Source organism: Glossina fuscipes, unplaced genomic scaffold (genome assembly GCF_014805625.2).
Source record: "Glossina fuscipes isolate IAEA_lab_2018 unplaced genomic scaffold, Yale_Gfus_2 61535, whole genome shotgun sequence".
NCBI classification, from domain to species: domain Eukaryota; kingdom Metazoa; phylum Arthropoda; class Insecta; order Diptera; family Glossinidae; genus Glossina; species Glossina fuscipes.
In genome coordinates, this window is record NW_024003747.1 from 271858 (window position 1) to 291103 (window position 19246).

The 19246-nt window shown below is 32.8% G+C and overlaps 1 protein-coding gene across 1 annotated transcript; it reads left to right on the forward strand.

The window, feature by feature from the left end:
- The first annotated feature begins 5004 nt into the window (after positions 1 to 5004).
- LOC119643693 (ubiquitin-conjugating enzyme E2 C) lies at positions 5005 to 6408 on the forward strand. Its single transcript, XM_038043097.1, has 2 exons — positions 5005 to 5755; positions 5827 to 6408. Exons 1-2 carry the CDS (start codon positions 5646 to 5648, stop codon positions 6254 to 6256), a joined length of 540 nt encoding a protein of 179 aa, XP_037899025.1. The 5' UTR covers positions 5005 to 5645; the 3' UTR covers positions 6257 to 6408.
- Positions 6409 to 19246: the final 12838 nt, after the last annotated feature.

A 19246-nucleotide genomic window follows, 5' to 3' on the forward strand; every position in this document is an offset into this window, starting at 1 on the left:
ATTTTTATATAATTCTTTATATTATCAAAATAAATACTTATTTCACTTGTATTTTTATTTAGTTTAAGTTTAACTCTGCGTCTTTGGTTTATTGCTATTGGCACCTGCGCTTATGACCTCATTTTGTTTACGTTATATTGTTTCATTTATTTGAAAAATTTAATTTTAAAAAAGTCGAAAGCGTTATTCGACTTCTTTTCAAGATTTTCGATCACAATCGAACTGTATTCGTTTTTCTCTACGTATATTTTATTCACCTTCTGCTGAAATAATGGATCCGATTGCTTGATCGACATAAGCTGAAAAATCAAAATATTGCAAAAAAAAATTATATTAAAATAAGTATACTGTCAAACAGTAGAATGTGTAAATTTTTAAAGTTATGCAAGAGTACACCTGTTAATGTTAAAATATTCGGCCCACCATATGAATCCTTCTGACAAAATTCATAAGTGTGGCTTGTACGATAAATAAAAACCAATTGTAGTCTTTCTTTCATTTTTGTTTTTATAAGCTACCACATGCGGTACAAGATTATACGAAGTTTTTGTGGTAGGTAGACTTACCTTTTGTTATACCGATCGATTTAAAATCACCTTTTAAGTGAATTTAAGCTTGTCTGCTTGGCTGTCGGCCTGTATTTCTGTTCAGCCCGCAGGTCGCCATTTATGAGATATATCGATTAAATTTGTTACACCGATGTATTTTGGGCCGAGTGCGAACGCTATTGAAAATAGTTCAGATTAGACTACTTTTTCGACCCCTTTCTATATAAGGACTTATTTTCAAGGCTTTATATGAGTAACTTTATTAAGCAAAGGGTAGGACATTAAGTAGTGGGCCGTGACCCACTATAATGCTTCTACTAGTTTTAAAGCAATTTCATTACCAAAATGAAAAATGCAACATAGGGTAAGCAAGCAATGGGGTGATGTAAGTTTTCGGGGACGATAGTAGCCAAGGTAAGCTTAACGCAAAATAATTATCAGTAGTCGTAAATTATAATTAACTTCAGATTTATGCATAAATTAAGCATTGAATTCCACCGTAAGCGTAGCATTGGATAGCTAACTACAGCACAATACCACTCCTTAAAACTATGTCACAACTACGCTCTACAGCGCAGTTGCGCAATAAAGCAGAATGGAATTTAATGTAAATCAAGATTATTGGAAACTTCTAACAAGCATTAATAAGCAAATTTTCACATTTTATATAATTACCAGAAGAATCGTACTAACAAATTATCAGTACTCCAAATCTTTGATGTTGCAGGTTATTCCTTTGTGCACCCATACACTTTAAAATTAATAGGTAGGGTAAGCATTTTCGTGAAACCTTTAATTCGAAACAAATGCTCCGTAAAAAATCCCATTATAGTTGTAGATAATGGTTAGCAAAGACTCTAAGCTAACAAATAACCATCGCTAATGTCTATAAAAGCAAGTGAGCTAATTCAACAGAAACAAAATTGGAACCTGAATGTGGAAGTCATTCTTAGCACACAAGGTTGGATGTACTTATTATAGGTAGATTCTAGGTGCATATTTGAATTCGCATAACATGACTTAGGTAGATTCTTTACGCAACGACACAAGCATCCAAATCATTTCCCACCGACTTTTATTACATATATGCATACATATATATATATATATATAATTTTCTAGTGTATACGTATAACGTCGAATTTTCTCGTCGTACTCACCTAAAAAAAGAGCCTTTTTCAGCGTTTATATTGCATTAACAAGAATTTTATGTATAGTTTAACACAATCGAATCTCAAGTTTCACAAATTTCTCTTTTTTATATACAACTGTATAAGTGTATGTAATCTTATTGGCTTTCTTTTTCTTTCTTTTTTTTTTTTGCCAAATTGGCAAAATTTCTTGTTGCACCTTTTTTCTAAACTGTATCTTCCGTATTTACACTTACTGTTTAAAATTGCTACCCAAGATACAGATTCAATGTGCCTTTAAAAAGAAACCATCTGACTCTTTGATTACAAGTTTTTGGGGAAATTTGTCCTTTTTTTCTTCTCAGAAATGGCTAAAATTTCTAGTTTTATTTTCTCGCAACACATAGAAAGCAACGATAATCTTCCCACTTCACTAACAGACCAAACTTCATTTGACAATAAGTATCGCCGAAATTTGTAGAGTACCCTTATATTTATGATTTGTGATAATGTTTAACGGTATAGGAATATGGCGATAATTTGACAGCATGTGTAGATTTATTACAAATGTGAAATTAACAAGAAGTTTGACGAAGAAATTCACGCAAATTAAATTTTATATAGAAAACGTACGTTCAAAAGATAAATTAACACCAACAATTGTGATGAACAGTTTTATTTCAACAACAATCTGTATTTTATAAATTTATTTATTGTAGTTTTTTACTTAAACGACGTTTAAATAAAATTATTAAAAACAGAAAAATATCTTCCCACGACATTTATTTACAGAATTGTGGAACAGGTATTGAGATAACTGTCCATCCTTTTCAATATTTGAATCTGTCAAAGAAAACAGGCAGAAAGCCTATGCGTATTTTAGGTATTCAAATTAGAATTGAATGCGTTGAAAGCGATGAGTGTACGCACACAGGACTTTTCAAGTATTACAGACTTGCAAACATTTTTCGACTTTTTACTAAGAATTTGCTAGGCGTACGGTTTTTTTTTTTTTTAAAAAGAAATAAAAAATTGCATTAATTAAAGAGTCGTTTTGAAATTTTGAAACAATTCATAATAACAACTAATGGTTTGTAAGTGTCATAATATTAAACCCCATTTTAAAGCTAACAAAAATACTGTAAGTCAAAATGTTATTCGTTTTAACATTAATTTTATTATCATTAATTTTTTTTATATTATTTTTATTTCGCAGACTACATATGGTCTGTGTACATTTGCGTTGACTTTGCGGCGTATATATGCATTGTATAGCAAAACGATAATAGTGGTTTTTATCGCACATTGTATAGAATTCGACTGAAGAATTAAACAGGAGCAATCCAAAACGGATTTAGCACTTCTATCTTCACATGTTTCTATTTAGGATTGACATGATTGGCGTTATCGGTAAAACAAAAATTTGGCATCATTCATACAGTTAAGCGAAATTACAGCAATTCAGTAGAAAATGAATTCAGCTGCAACAAAAACACGAAGAATGTATATATGAAACCGATTTTAATAATATGCTTAATATTTTAACACCATTTGACTATAAAATGGCCACTTGCATCTTCGTTAGAGTTGATATTAAAGCTTGCTAAATACATACATTAAATTATTAACATTATGAACTTATGAAATATTATTGAAATTTTCTTAAATTTTCGAAAAAAAATAATTTCCAAAGAAATTTTTCGCTTCGCTCATGTTCATGTAAGCAACATCATAAGTCAATTTTTAAATGGTATAATTTTGCTGCAATAATGCAATGCACAACGTGTGTTTTCAACTTGCTTATTATATTATATAGCTGTACCAATACACTGTGCAAACGCAGACATTGTGTTTGACACTTAAGGCACAAGCGAGGCTGATGGGCTGAAGCGGGACACAACGTTTGCATTACGCATTGTGCGTTGCGCAAGAGCTGTCAAAAAAAAGTTATTGTGTGTATTTATGCAGTTCAACATATACCTTGCATATATACCATTGAATTTTGTATTAACGAAAATTTTGGCAAGTTTTAAAATTTAAGTTTACGTCGCTTTTGACAGCGAAAACAGCAACGTATTTAAAAAAACAAAACAAAATCATATGGTCTTATACTGTAAAATGTTTATTTGCATTTTTATTGTTGCTGTAAAAAACAAAGAGAAAGAAGAAACATTTAGGTAAAATTAAAATAGCTATTTACATTTTTATTATTTGAATATCAGCAAAAGGAAGGATAATAATAATAAAAATCAATGTTTGTAAAAGTAGACGTTAATTAGTTTAAAAAAAACAACGGAAGAGCAATAAATGAACGCAGTAGGTAAAGTGGGCAAAAGCCCGGGGGCTATATTGACTGCTTTATCAGGATTACTACAGTAAGAAAGTTTCATACATCATCGCCTCTCTTGAAAGTTTTTTATGAATACAAGCAAATAAAACAAAAAGAAAACAACGTAACAAAAAACAATTTGTTTTAAATTTAGAAGTTATTTAGCTAATTTATGTTTATTTTGTATTAATTTAGTACTACTAATTTAATATTAGTTTATTTTGAATTAATTTAGGATTTCTTTATGTTATTCAATTTGAAATTTTAGTTCGTACTCGATATTATTTTATAAGGAATGATAACCACGAAGCAAAGCCGATTTTTCCAAATCTTACTGTATTTGTCAAATCTAAAGACTTTAAAAATTTCTTAAGTTTTGACTTTAAACCATGTGTTTTTGTTTGTGTTATTGTGTAAAATATTATTATTATTATTATTAATTTCGCCACAGAAATAAATTCTAAGACTAAACTCTTAAAAGCACTAGTATCTAAGGCTATCGGCTTTTATTAAAAACTCTACCGCACTTGAGATTCGAACCCACGACCATTGACTTGCTAATCGAGATTCCTCCCCTTCGGCTACTCAGGCGGATAGTGTGTAAAATAACATGGTATCGTGGCTTCGCGAAAATAGAAATAACGCAACATTGTATTCGCTGTTATGCACAAAACGTACAACAAAAAGGTTGCGTTGTAGGTTGTGTGTTTAATGTAAATGTAAATATTTCATAAAATAGGGGATCGATTTATAGAAATGTTTACATATATTGTATTATATAAAAAGGCCGTAAATTTGTAAAATTTATTAATTAAAGTCTTCCCCAGGGGGCTAACACAATGAGTTGTCATTTTCGTTTCAGGGTTAAAAGCTAACATAATGAATTACCACGCTACCATATAGCTTTACAAGAAAATGCAAGCAGAAACATATGGTTTTAGAGTCAAAATAAAGAAATCAATGTATATGTAAACAAGAAATTTATAAAAAAAAATAATGAGGTTAATATAAAAATAAACAAGTTTATGTAATGATTAAGTGATCGCAGATATATATATTAAAAATATTTTAGATAATTTCGAAAAAAAACTATTTGATAAATATATATTTCAACTTTAAACTAAATGGTCTTTATTGCGTGTTCATTATATCTTAAAAAAAATAATGCGTGGTATATACTCAAATTTCAAATCACACAATATAAAAAAAATGTGGAGGAGTATAAAATAAACATATTAGAAATAAATTGCCTTCTGCGTTGTTTTCTTTGTTTTGTTTCCATGGATACGTGTAAAACCATATGATTTGTGAATTCCCACAAAGTATTGTTAAAATCAGCAAAGTTTCAAAACCCTGCCCGAAAATAGGAATAATGCCTCATTGTTTCGCTCCCTTTTATCTCAATGGAGCTATGCGTAAAACGCGTTTTGTACTTTCGAAAAGTTTACATTACCGAAGTGTAGAACAAAGAAAATTAGCGCAAGAGCAAATATTAAGAAAATTAATAAATTCGCTAGGAGTCTGTAAACTTATGAAAATTCATTGAACGCAAAAATTATTTCAAAAAAATTCAAAAAATAAAGTAGTGTATATATCGCCTAGAAAGTAACCAAACTGAATTTTTACAAGCCAATAGACATGGCTCAAAATATTAGTCCCGAACATGGCGGCGGCATATCCGGATCGACAGGAATTAAGCACAACGATGATTCTGTAACTATTAAAGATAATCACGCTGTGAGTAAAAGGTAATTATGAAAGAAAGTAGGACGGAGCTCTAATTCAAATGATAACATTTTTGGTTGTCTTTCATTTAAAGGCTGCAAAAAGAGCTTATGTCTCTAATGATGACAACTGAAAAGGGCATTTCGGCATTTCCCGACGGCGAGAATATATTTAAATGGATCGGTACTATAACAGGACCTATTAATACGGTCTATACCCAGCAAAAATATCGCTTATCTTTGGAATTTCCAAATTCTTATCCTTACGCTCCACCCGTAGTAAAATTCCTAACGCCCTGTTTCCACCCCAACATTGATCTTCAAGGCTCTATATGTTTGGATATACTAAAAGATAAATGGTCGGCTCTATACGACGTGCGCACAATACTTTTATCGATACAGTCTTTGCTGGGTGAACCGAATATTGACAGTCCCTTGAATGCAAATGCGGCTATGATGTGGGTTGATCAGACAGAGTACAAAAGGTATCTCGATGCCTTTTATGAAAAACATAGAGACACATAAATGAAAGAACGCCACCAACTTTAACATCACAAACATTAAGGAATTATTTATGTGAAAACGTTTTATTTAGAATGGACTCCAATTCGTTGGTGGTCGCTCACATCTTGCATATAGTGGATTTTCAATTTTTTCCATCCTAATTTTCGGCATATCTTTTGTTTTTCAAAATAGCTTGAGAAATAAATAATTTGAAAAAACATTTTGCAGCTGGGGGTTTTTAAGAAGAAATAGTGTTCAAATATTATGTAGTGAAGTTGCAAGAAAACTACCATTGCGATATACAACTCTTTGTTAGAATCTTCGTATTCGTATATAAAAATTTTAACGCTGAATAAATAAAAGGTAGTATTATTCTTAAAATAAAAATATCCAAAGCATTGATTTAATTCTGAAGCTGACCATATTACTATGCCATAGATCACATTGCAAGCAAGTAGATGTGCCTTCGTTTACGCGCCCATCGTTTCAGCTTTCTTTCTCGATGGCAACAAGTTTCGAATCATCTTTTGCTACGTAATCTTATAATATCCTTGTTAATTTTAAATTAATCGTCAGCATCGATTTGCAAAAAGATCATCTGGATGTGGAGTAGCCAATAATCGCCGTACAGAGAGTAACATTGATTCCAAAAAAAATTATACTTCGCTATAATACACATAGATTAATGTTCAACATTCTAATGCTTTTATAAAATAATAGTGGCTGAGAAATGTGTGTAGTATAAGATAACTTCTTCTTCTCCTATTCAGTGTAAAAGAGGACCAACGTGAAGGCAAAGGTCTTTGCGTATAACATATAACAATTATACAATAACACTATTCTTCTTTCATTCAGCAAATCAACATTAGAAAATTTCCTGAAATGTGTTAAAAAGGCCTAATGTAAACACAGAATCGTTTATTTTATTAATTCTTGCTATTTCGTAATTGAAACTAACTCATTAATGTTCTGTTGATTTCGCGTTTTATACGTCCGCAACGTTATTTTTTTAAATTTTATTAAAAAAGGCATATCAGCTAACCCGCCACGTAGGATAGAACAGCGAGCGGTAAATTTTGTAGTGTAAGTAGTACATGAGTATAAAATGTGACATGCAAGAACTGATAAGTGTGGTACTAAAAAGAGTGTAAAAGGGAGCAAGTCCATAATTTAGCTGTAAATACTTATATTTTTGCGAAGTAAACTTTTAAATTGGGATAATATGGAATGTTAAGAATGCTGCAGTCATGAATTTATTTATTTATTTTATTCCACTTATACTAGAAACTCAACTAAACAAATAGCAGTCGAGTTCAATAGGCTCTTAATGCAAAACTAATATTAATTAACAATAAAATTGAGTATAAGCATAATAAAACAAATAAGAAGAAAAAAAAAAAGAAAAAAGAAAAAAAAGCATGTACACTATCAGCATAGGAGCACACTTACAACCGGTACAGGACCAAATTGCAAATGAACCCCTAAGCCATCGCAAACATGCATAAGCCTGGCAACCGATAATAAATTGATAATAATTCACTTTCGAAACGTAACGACTTTTTAAGGATAAAAGCTAGTTTAAATACGACATAGGTAAATCGCGCGTATTAAGCAATGTTGCTTTAATGGACTTTAAAGAGTCCGATAACGAGAATAAGTGGTAAACATCATTTAGGTTCTTGCAAACGACTCTGAGCGGATTGAACAGCTCATAATTAAATTTGCATTGACTAAGCTTAACCAAGATAAAGTGCGTAGAGAAGCGCTTAGAGACATTAAAGCGTATTTCACCAAGTAATAAAGGCGAGTCAATTGCACCATTTATTACTTTGATTACGAAGGAAACGCCAAGAACAAACCTACGTTTCTCAAGAGACGGTAAGGACAGTAGAAGCAACCAATTTTCATAGGGAGGAAGAGAGGCAATCGGATCCCAACCCAAATTTCTAAGGGCAAACAGCAAGAATTGCTTTTGAACAGATTCAATTGAATCTACGTAGCACCTATATGAAGGAGACCACACAACTGAGGCATACTCGAGTATGGGTCTAACCAAACACATGTACAGCCTTTTCGTAATGTAGGGATCATCAAGCTCTTTGGACCACCTTTTTATAAAACCAAGCGCGGACGTAGCTTTGCTAATCGAAAGCTCAATATGCAAGTTAAAACGTAACCTATGGTCAAATAGAACGCCTAAATCTGTAATCGAATCGACGTCCTCCAACTTATGCGCATCAATAAAATACTGAGTAATGAATGACTTTCTTCTTGAGAATGAAAGCTTCTTACATTTACTCAGATTTAGTTTGAGGAGATTCAAAGAGCACCATGCAACAAAATTATCCAAATCACCTTGAAGCTGATGTGATTGCGATTGAACAGAGAAGGAAGAAAACAGTTTCACATTATCAGCATACATTAAGATCTGGCTGGAATTAACCACCGATGGGAGATCGTTAATGTATAAACTAAATAAAATGGGACCTAAGTGACTTCCTTGAGGTACGCCAGACGTAACGGGGAATTCATCCGAGCTAATGGAGTTAAACAAAATTCTGAAGGATCTATTGTGCAGATAAGAGCTTATCCATTTCACTAAGTAGGGTGGGAAACCAGAGGCTTGGAGTTTAAAGATAAGTAGTCTATGGTTAACCATATCAAATGCTTTGCTTAAATCAGTGTAAATAACATCTGTGCGAGAGCCACTAGAAAAAGCCTTGAAAACATGACAGGTAAACTCTAACAAGTTGGTGACTGTAGATCGCCCTTTCCGAAAGCCGTGCTGGTGCGGAGAAATATACGAATTAATGGCAAAGGCCAAATGCTGAGTCACAATACGCTCGAACAACTTGGGCAAGACATTCAACTTGGCTATGCCTCTGTAGTTCTCAACAAATTGTCTACTTCCACTCTTGTGGATAGGAATAAGGAAACTACTCTTCCAACATGCAGGGAAAACACCTGAATACAAGGACATGTTAAAAATCTTTGAGATCACACCACACAACTCGACAGCGCAAGATTTAAGTACACATGATGGAATTCCATCAGGTCCAGGCGAACAACTGTATTTTAGAGAACTCAACCATTTGAAAACATCATCTTCCGAAATAATCAAGTTAGGTATTAAAACCGAGTTAGTTATAGGATATGGGTAGTTTGCTGATAAATCGAAATTAGCAATCGAAAAGTTTCGTCGGAAATACTCAGCAAATAGATTTGAGATTTCAAAATCATCCGAGGAACCAGAGCCATTAAAAGAAACATGAGAGGGATATGTGGAAATTTTTCTTTTAGAGTTAACAAATTTAAAGAAGAATTTAGGATTATCACACAAAGAGGATTTAATGAACTGAAGGTATCTGCAGTAATAATGATGGTTGAGGGAGTTAAGCCTATGCCTCGCTACCGAGTAAGCGAAATAGTCGAGCGCAGAGCCACTTTTTAAATATTTTTTGAATAGCGAGTTTTTTCTATTCTCGTAATATTTAATTGTCTTATTAAACCACGGGGGACACCTGCTTCGAGGTCGGCACGGCTTGATCGGAACGGATGCAGCAATAGCTAGATTTAATTTATTGTAGCACGATGACAATAAGCTTTCAATAGTTCCGGTTGAGAAATCAAGCGTCAGATGTGAAAGACGATGTTTTAGTAATACAATATTGATTTTATGAAAATCATAACAATTATTTAAAAAAGTTTGATTTGGCACATTAAGGCATTTCAACAAACCATCATTAATATGATGAAAGGAAATGCATATTGATGGATGATAAGGATCCTCAGGTAAACTAAAAGGTGGACAACGATTTACGTAAATCTCGGGAAAATTGGCAAAGCAGAGATCAAGCAGTCTACCATTACAATTAGGGGTACGATTATATTGACCCAAATTATGATCAAACAATTATGGCGAATAAAAGTGGCAACATTCGGACAGACAAATAGGATACGATCAGGAGATTGTAAGAGCCCACATGTACATAAAAAGCTATTCCTTATATTAATTTTAAATGATTTTTACATCTCGTTCGATTAAACATTAGCCTGTTAATAAGGCAGATATTGTCACCTTTGAGTCGGCAATTGATAAACCAAGGAGCTTTATTTGTGGAAATAAAGAGTATAAGAGACGACCATAAGGTGAATTATTTCATCGTTGTTGAGTGTTTCTTGTGGATTGCCATCAAATCTGCAGAAATCAGAGCACGATCATTAAAATGGTCTGGAAGATGCAATTTTATCTGCCGGAGTAGCCATGCGATTGAGCACCCAGAGAAAGTGAAAATAAAATGCATCAGATTTGAGCCTATATAGTATAGACCCGGTTTCCAGTACATAAAGATGAGTTTTACTTGAGTGAGATGATTGCAAAGCGGATAATGCTTTCAATGGCTATGAGTCCCTTGATGATAGTGAAACCTCGAATCTCTTTGCTGAATACTTCCGACAACATTTTTCAACTGCTAATTCTGATTCAACTTTCAACTATCCCTAATCTAGATCAGCTTTGATTCCTAACTTTTTCATTTCAGAAATTTATGTTTTAGATGGTTTAAGGTTTCTAAAATATAGTTCTGCACCTGAACCTGATTGGATTCCATCATGTATACTTAAAACATCTTCTGTCTGAACTATGTGGTGTTATTTCAATAATTTGTAGGCACTCCTTGAAATCAGGTGCTCCCCCCTTGTGTTGGAAAAGTAGTTTTTTTGTTCCAATTCAGAAATGTGGAAATAGACATCACATAAAGAACTACAGAACTATAGCTAAGTTGAGTGTCTTACCTAAATCGTTTGAGCGAATTGGTACTCTGCACCTAAATTTTGCTATTAAATCTTATATTTCTCCATTCCCGCATGGCTTTTCGAAAGGAAGATTTGCTGTCACGAATCTCTTAGGATTTAAATGCCATGTTCGCAAGGCTTTTTCTAGTGCTTCTCGCATCGGACTCTTTAAAGTCTATTAAAATAAGTATGCTTAACACGCTCGATTTGTTTATGTCTTATTTAAAATAACTTGCAATCCTAACATTTCCCTATGATTCGAAAATTAACTTGTTTTGTTTAGTGTTATTATTTGCCAAGCTTTTGCATGTTTGGCAATAGCTTGGGGGATAATTTCTAACTTGGACCTGCACTGGTTGCGGGCGTGCCTCTGTGCTAGTTGTGTACGTATTTTTTTTCTTATTTTTTTTTTCTGATTTATTTATACATGAATTACTATTATTATTATTTTTTTCTTATTTCTCTGTATACACTTTTGACTTTAATTAGTGTAAGATTTACTGCTGAGAGTCAATTGAATTCGATTGTTAATTTGTTTTAGTTGAGTTTCGTGCGTAAAGAAAATAAAAAAATATAATTAAATGAGATAGATTTACTGTCTGGCACTGCACGAAATTTCTTTTAAGTACTTACTGAGTACTTACTAACCGGATGGCTTCCAGGATCTCAAGACATTCAGCCGAAAATATAATGCTACATGGGTGATTTGAGAAGTAAGCTTCTATATTAATTTTTAGAAAACAAATAGTGCTGCCTACAACATCGGTCTTCGAAACATCCGTAATGATGAGTGAAAAATTTGATATTGACCAAGTTCGAGTAGTGGTGATGCACTTCTGCCGTAGTAACTATGGATTTTCTCACTGGTAAAAACTTAATTATTGGCCGAAAATAATGAGAACCAAAAACAATTTTGATTAAACTATATACATCAGTCCTTAGAATGTTGAAATTACTAATTTTGGCAATAAAATTTATAAAAAAGGAAGGAGAGAAATCGAAGGTCGTAAGCGGCAGATAAGGCCGGATGATTTCCAAAAGGTAGAATTTTATTAGATGAAAAATTGGGCAGTAAACGAAATCTTTCTTGTAGAGGCATAACGTTTGCCACCTGTTCCAAGTTTAGTACTTGAATAGATTTCATGCCATCAAGAGACGAAGGCATTTCTATTGGATTCTGCACTGTTCCAGAAAGTCTTTATTTGAAATGTCAAATAAGAGCGAACAGAGTATTCTAATTTGGCCTGACTAATCCGAGGTACAGTTTAACCATACAAAAAGGGTTACAGCTCCAAGAACTACTACAATTGGATCTTACCACGTTAGTGAGTTGAAAACATTTTTTGGCAGGTTTGTCATTGTAAGCAAATTTCAATGCATTGAAAGCCGTTACATAACTTTGATATATGTTCACGTAAATGCGGTATTTTAACAATTATATTTTGCGATGTATAATTCTGTACCTGTTCAAATCCTTTTGTTATAGCGGTCGATCGTTGACTTGTTATGAATAGCTAAAAAAAAAGAATTATATGTCATCGCAATGCAAACAATATAATATTAGTTTGGGGAAAAAGAAATCCATTATTTTTATATAAACTTCAGGACTTTATTTAACATGCTTCGGATTGTCCGATTTGGGTCAAATATGCACCGTTTTATTGTATGATTTGTTGCCATTTTAAAGGTAACTTCAAAATGCCTCTCTCATAGAAGTCCTGGTCTCTATTTGCAAAAAAATTCTAGTAGTCGATTTTCACAATCCTCCCTAGATTCCAATTTTTTATCATTAAAGAAATTTTGCAATGCAAGAAAAAGATGATAATCGCTTGGTGCCAAGTCCGGACTGTATGGCGGATGCATTAAAACTTCCCAACCAAGCTCCCGAAGTTTCTGGCGAGTCACTGTAGATGTTTGTGGCCTAGCGTTGTCTTGATGGAACACGACACCTCTCCTGTTGGGCAATTCTGGCCGTTTCTGGTCAATCGCTATCTTCAAACGGTCCAGTTGTTGGCAGTAGAGATCAGAATTTAGCGTTTGGCCATATGGAAGCAACTCATAATAAATAATCCACTTCCAGTCCCACCAAATGCATAGCAAAACCTTCCTGGCCGTTTGAGGTGCTTCACCGCTCTTTAACCACGATCGTTTTCGCACAGGGTTATCATATGTGATCCATTTCTCATCTCCAATCACCGTCCGTTTAAGAAATGGGTCTATCTCATTCCGTTTGGCCAAGGCTTCGCAGATGGAAATTCGATCCATCATGTTTTTTTCTGTTAATTGGTGTGGCACCCAAACATCGAGTTTCTTTTTGAATCCAGCTTTGTGTAAATGGTTTAAAACTGTTTTATGATCCATTTTTAGCGCCTAGGCGATGTTACGACTGCTAACCTGCCGGTCAACTTCGATCATTTCTCCGATTTTATCGACATTTTCGGCGACCGGCCTCCCTGTACGAGGTGCATCTTTAACATCAAAAATTCCTGAACGGAATCTACGAAACCAAAATTGCACATAATTGGCTGTTACAGTATCGGAACCGTAAACACCATTCACAATTTTAGCCGCCAGGCTTGCATTTTCGCCTTTGTCAAAGAAAAACTGTAAAAAGTACCGAATTTTCTCTTTGTTCCCTTCCATTTTTAACACGCTGTAACTCACAACTGAATGCACCAAACAAAAAACAGCAAAAGAATTTTTTTTACTGCGAAATGTACGGTATGTAAATGTACAGTATCGGAAATTGTTTGATCGATACTTTACGAGAAATCTATCAGTGCCATCAGCCATCTACCGAAGAAATAATGAATTTCTTTTTCCCCAAACTAATATTAAAAAGTAACACTTAGAGAACGTTAAAGCACAAAACACAATGATGGCGTTATGCGCTGTGCGCCACGCACACCTGGAATTTCAAATTAAATCATATGAAAACAAAAAATATAAAGCAAAAATGCGATTTATGAGATTTTGCGAAAATAAAAAAGATGGCTTTTATTTGTAATACAAAAATGTGATTGATTATTATAAATTCTTTATGCGTACATTCATATGTTAATGCATTAACAAACTCTGTGAGCGCTGCTTCAAATTTGATGGTCTCAATCCTAAGGTTGCATATCTGCGCGTTTTTTACGTACGCAGATGACGTCTCTCTGCTTTATATAGATAATGGAAATAATTTGCACTCATTTGAAAGCAATATTAACGAGTCTTTAACATTTGTCAGTACCTAGATGATAGATAATATGCTTTGCATTGATACAAGGAAGACTAAGCCCTCAATTCTCCCCGTTGTAGGTCATTCAACTTCAGTATAAAAATATCTGAGAATTCTATTGATCATATAGATTCGAAGCAAAGTCTTGGGGTAACCTTCGATCGCAAACTCAACTTTGGCCACTATATTGACGATTCCTCTGCTGAAGTTTGTCTTACACTTCAAAAACTTTGCAATTTAAATCTGTATTTGTCTCTAAAGGTTAAACATATCATTGCGTATTGCTTTCTCATGACGCATGTTAACTATTATATTGACGTCTTTTCTGGAAGTCCAAGGTATAACCTAGATAGTAATGTAACTAGATAAAAGTACCATGGCTTTATAGTTACTTAATAAATGAATAAGAAATGAAATGAAAATATAAATAATATTGTGTGTATCAAGTTCAATTTCATATTTCAAAGTTTTCCTAAGAACTGAAGATATAAATTTACATGAATTATGTGAAACTATTCTACTTCATTTCACAAATAAGATTATTTCCATTTACGTCTGTTTAATTTTCTTATTTTATTTTTATTTTATTTATTTTAATTCTACTTATACATGAAACTCAACTAAACATATAACAGTCGAGTTCAATTGGGACTTAAAGCAAAACTTATATTAAATTAATAATAAAACTTAGTATAAGTATAATAAAACAAATAAGAAGGAAAAAAGAAAAAAAAAGCATGTACACTATCAGCATAGAGCCACACATACAACCTGTACAGGACCAAATTGTAAATGAACCGCCAAGCCATCGCAAACATGCATAAGCCTGGTAACCGATAATACTTAACAATAATTCATTTTCCAATCGTAACGACTTTTTAAGGATAAAAGCTAGTTTAAATACGACATAGGTAAATCGCGCGTATTAAGCAATGTTGCTTTAATGGACTTTGAAGACTCCGATAACGAGAATAAGTGATAGACGTCATTTAGGTTCTTGCAAACTACTTTGAGCGGATTAAACAGTTCGTAATTATATTTGCATTGACTAAGCTTAACCAAGATAAAGTGCGTAGAGAAGCGCTTAGAGACATTAAAGCGTATTTCACCAAGTAATAAAGGCGAGTCAATTGCACCATTTATTACTTTGATTACGAAGGAAACGCCAAGAACAAACCTACGTTTCTCAAGAGACGGTAAGGACAGTAGAAGCAACCAATTTTCATAGGGAGGAAGAGAGGCAATCGGATGCCAACCCAAATTTCTAAGGGCAAACAGCAAGAATTGCTTTTGAACACATTCAATTGAATCTACATAGCACCTATATGCAGGAGATTATTGATTCAATTATTGCAAACAAGTAAAGGCCAAATTTTCCCCTTATTTTTCACATATTTTTTTGGAATAAATTTCCAATGACAAAAACCATACGTAACTACCAGCCAAATAGCTTTCAAGATACGAGTGCCCACATGTTTTTGTTTATATTTTCACGGATTTCCTTATTTTTCTTATATAATAATAAGGTAACGCGGCTTCTCATTTTGTTTACCACTTGGGACTTTTTAACATGAAAACGGAATATCGGATTATTGTGTAAACTCTCTAAAAAAATATGGTATGTATATAAGCATTATGTATATAAATACCTTGATTTTTACAGGACTGAACAAGTTTAAAAACTGAACGGTTCGTTGATACTCCAGCACTTAATTACGTATTTTGGTACTTACGTAAACTAGCTCTCATTCGAAAGGCGTACTTTGAGAACTATTTGTGTGGGACTTATGTATGACTTTCGGAACTTATTTTGAAAAAGTAGTAGGAAAATAAGGGACAGTTTACTTTTATTTTATAAAGTATATTAACACATTAAAATATGAATTTACCTGCACAGAAAATGTAGTGTTTTAAAATAAATTGCATATCAACCCTAGCTTTGCATAATATAAATAAAAGCTAACTTTTTAACTTTCACAAAACATGTTAAAGTGAATTTATTCTTTATATCTCTTATTTCAATATGATTCAATTTGAAAGTGCAGGAAATATTCCGGTTGTTATTTCTTCACTTATTTGCCTTAATTGGGACATCTTTAGCGAAACATATACACAGTCGTTGAAGTAAAGTGCAGAAACTGTAGAAGTTAAATCCTGGATTTCCGTTGTTTGCACATTATAGTGCGTGCAAACGTTGTGAGAGGTTGCATAAACATTTGCAAACTTTCCCGTCTTCCTTCGATTGTATCTGCTTTTCCACTTGTCTTTTATAATACGCCGTCGACCTTGGAAAATGTAAAAGCTTAATTTTAATTTTCGAAAAGTGAATTTAAAACTCACCTTTATATACATCAATGTTCTGTTCTTCACAACTTTATAAAATCATTTACTTACTTATTTCCAGCTAACGTAAGAGTATTTGAGATGTTGGTGTAATGCTAAATGACATAATATAAGGGAAGGAACCATTCCTCCTGATGAGTATATATTTCTCAACAGTAGTTGATTATTTAATAAGAGCATCTTACTTGTTTTTTTTTTTTTGTTTAGTAAAATAGATTAAGTCAGTAAGTCAGTAAGACCAACAAATTCAGTAGAGTGATGAATTTTTATTTTTTGTTGATCCTTTGCATTTTATCAATGTTGGCGGCAGTATATGATGACGTATGGAAAGCTTTGGCGAATTAAGATTTGTAGCTTATAAGTATACAAAATAAAAAAAAAAAGAAGAAAACTGAGGCCTTGATAGCTAAAGCCGATATGTTAAGTTTGATTGTAGATTGTTGATTTGTTGAAAATGTTGTGATGATAGTGCTGCAAAGTTTGACTGAAAAAAAAAATGTTTTAGAAACACGTTATGATTGAAAGTAAAGAAAAACAAAAAAACAAAAAAATTATCATGAATCGAAAAGATCGATTCGCTTTCCTAATAAAGCTAGCTGGTTCCCAGAGATGACATACATTTCTTCCTGAAAAGCGGTCGAGAAGGCCACCATATACATTAAAAACACCAAAAGAAGTTCTATCATGAAGCTTGTGACATCTGAAAATTAGATGCTCGGCAGACTCGCTAATATTACAAACTTCACAAAGATCACATGGTTGTTGAAAGGTGTGGTTAGGAATTGTGTCCAATAGGACACATTTTTTGTGCTCCGCTACTCTTTAGCTTAGTGTAGACCCTTCTTGTTCGTTAAATGTTAACGTGATGTTGACATTTATTAAACATTATTGTGTTGCAATGCGTCGTTATTCTAGAGACGGCTTCCTGAACAGAACTTCTGCTTTCATTAATTTCGTAGATTGTTGGCCACATGGAGGTATAATAGTTATTGAAAGAACATTTTGACCTCTTCGGTTACGGTGGTGGTGCCTGTGAGTTGCGTTGTTTTACAGGAGTGTGGGAAGCAATGAACAATGTTTTTGCGGTTTTGGAATTTAAACCTAAGTGCTTAACTAGACCACAATTTAATTAATACTTCTTTAAAAGTAGATATTTCAAATAATTTTGGAATATTAATGTATACGTAATACTCATTATTTGTCATACTTACTGACAGTATGAAACTTTGCAGCTCAATTAAGACTATTGAACATTTAAAAAGAAAAACAGCGGGAGTGAGGTGGTTCATTTTTGTGCTTATCAAGATTACATATGTAATATACATTGATTTCCTTATCTGATATTTATTACAACTTGTCTTTTATTTGAATTTACAAGTATTTTTTTATTTTAATGCGATATGTTTAGAATCGTAGCAAATTACCATGCCAACAAACAGTTTCAATGCTGTGCCTCTAAAATTCAAACTTTAAGAATGCAAGCATTGATTTAATGACAAACGAAAAAAAATTTCCGTTTTTAAATGTCAACTTTATCCCAGAAAGATTTTCATAAAAGAGAACCAAACTAGAGATGCCAATGCTATATAGTATTTTTCGGGTTTCGGTGTCTGTATGTTAAAAACATTCGGTAATGTGTTAATTTGGAAGCGCACAAATAAACCGAAAGAAAGCCAGAAGAAAGTGGACGAGAAAGTATTTATCTAATTTACATATCTTTTTCGCTAATTTAAATTTTGTCTGGAAACAACTGTCGTTTATAAAACACAAGCAATAAGGGCGATTTATTTACCATTTATTATACATTTTTCAAACTAGAACATTTAAGCAATTCTTTTATTTGGTTTAACTGCGGCAGTGAAATCCACCTCAACGCTCGTTCTATTAAGTTTCTTCATTTTTTTATATACATTAGTCAATCAAAAATTTAATTTGCTTTTACATTAATTTTTTATTGTCATTTTTCATACATTTATTGTTTATATTTACTTGGATTTCTTTATTTCTCAAATCATGTGTTATTATTTACATTTTTCTATAATAATTTTTAACCTAAAAATATGAATAATGCGCCATTATGTCAGCCCCCTTATTCAACGCTTTGAAATCCCTCAAGGAAAGCATAGCTTCATAGAATTTTCATTTGACGATTTTAGATGATACTGTCTGAAACTTTGTTCCTATTGTAGTTTCTGATGAAGTGGTCTTTCAACGATCCCCACCTCACTTTGCACTTTTTACTAAAAGTGCAGTTCTTTTTATTACACTTATGGGATATGCCCACGCCTTTTTCTCTGATCACTTCATTCCGAAAGAATAGGACGCATCCGCCTTTTGTATGCTGTGTAACAGCTCTTTCCTTGTTTTTTTAAACTACTACTACTAATTAAAAAGCAATTTATTTAGTTTAGCTTAATTTATCCTTGCTTGCGCTGGTGTTCAAATAATAAAAATGTAAATAACTATTTTAGTTTTATTTAAATTTTTTTGATTTCTGTTCGTTTTCCACAACAATAATAAAAATGCAAACAAACATTTTAAAGTCTAAGACCAAATGTTTTTGTTTTGTTTTTGCAAAAAAGTTGCCGCTTTCGTTGTCAAAAGCGACGCACTCCGAAATTTTAAAATTTTCCCAAAAATTTGCGTTCTTG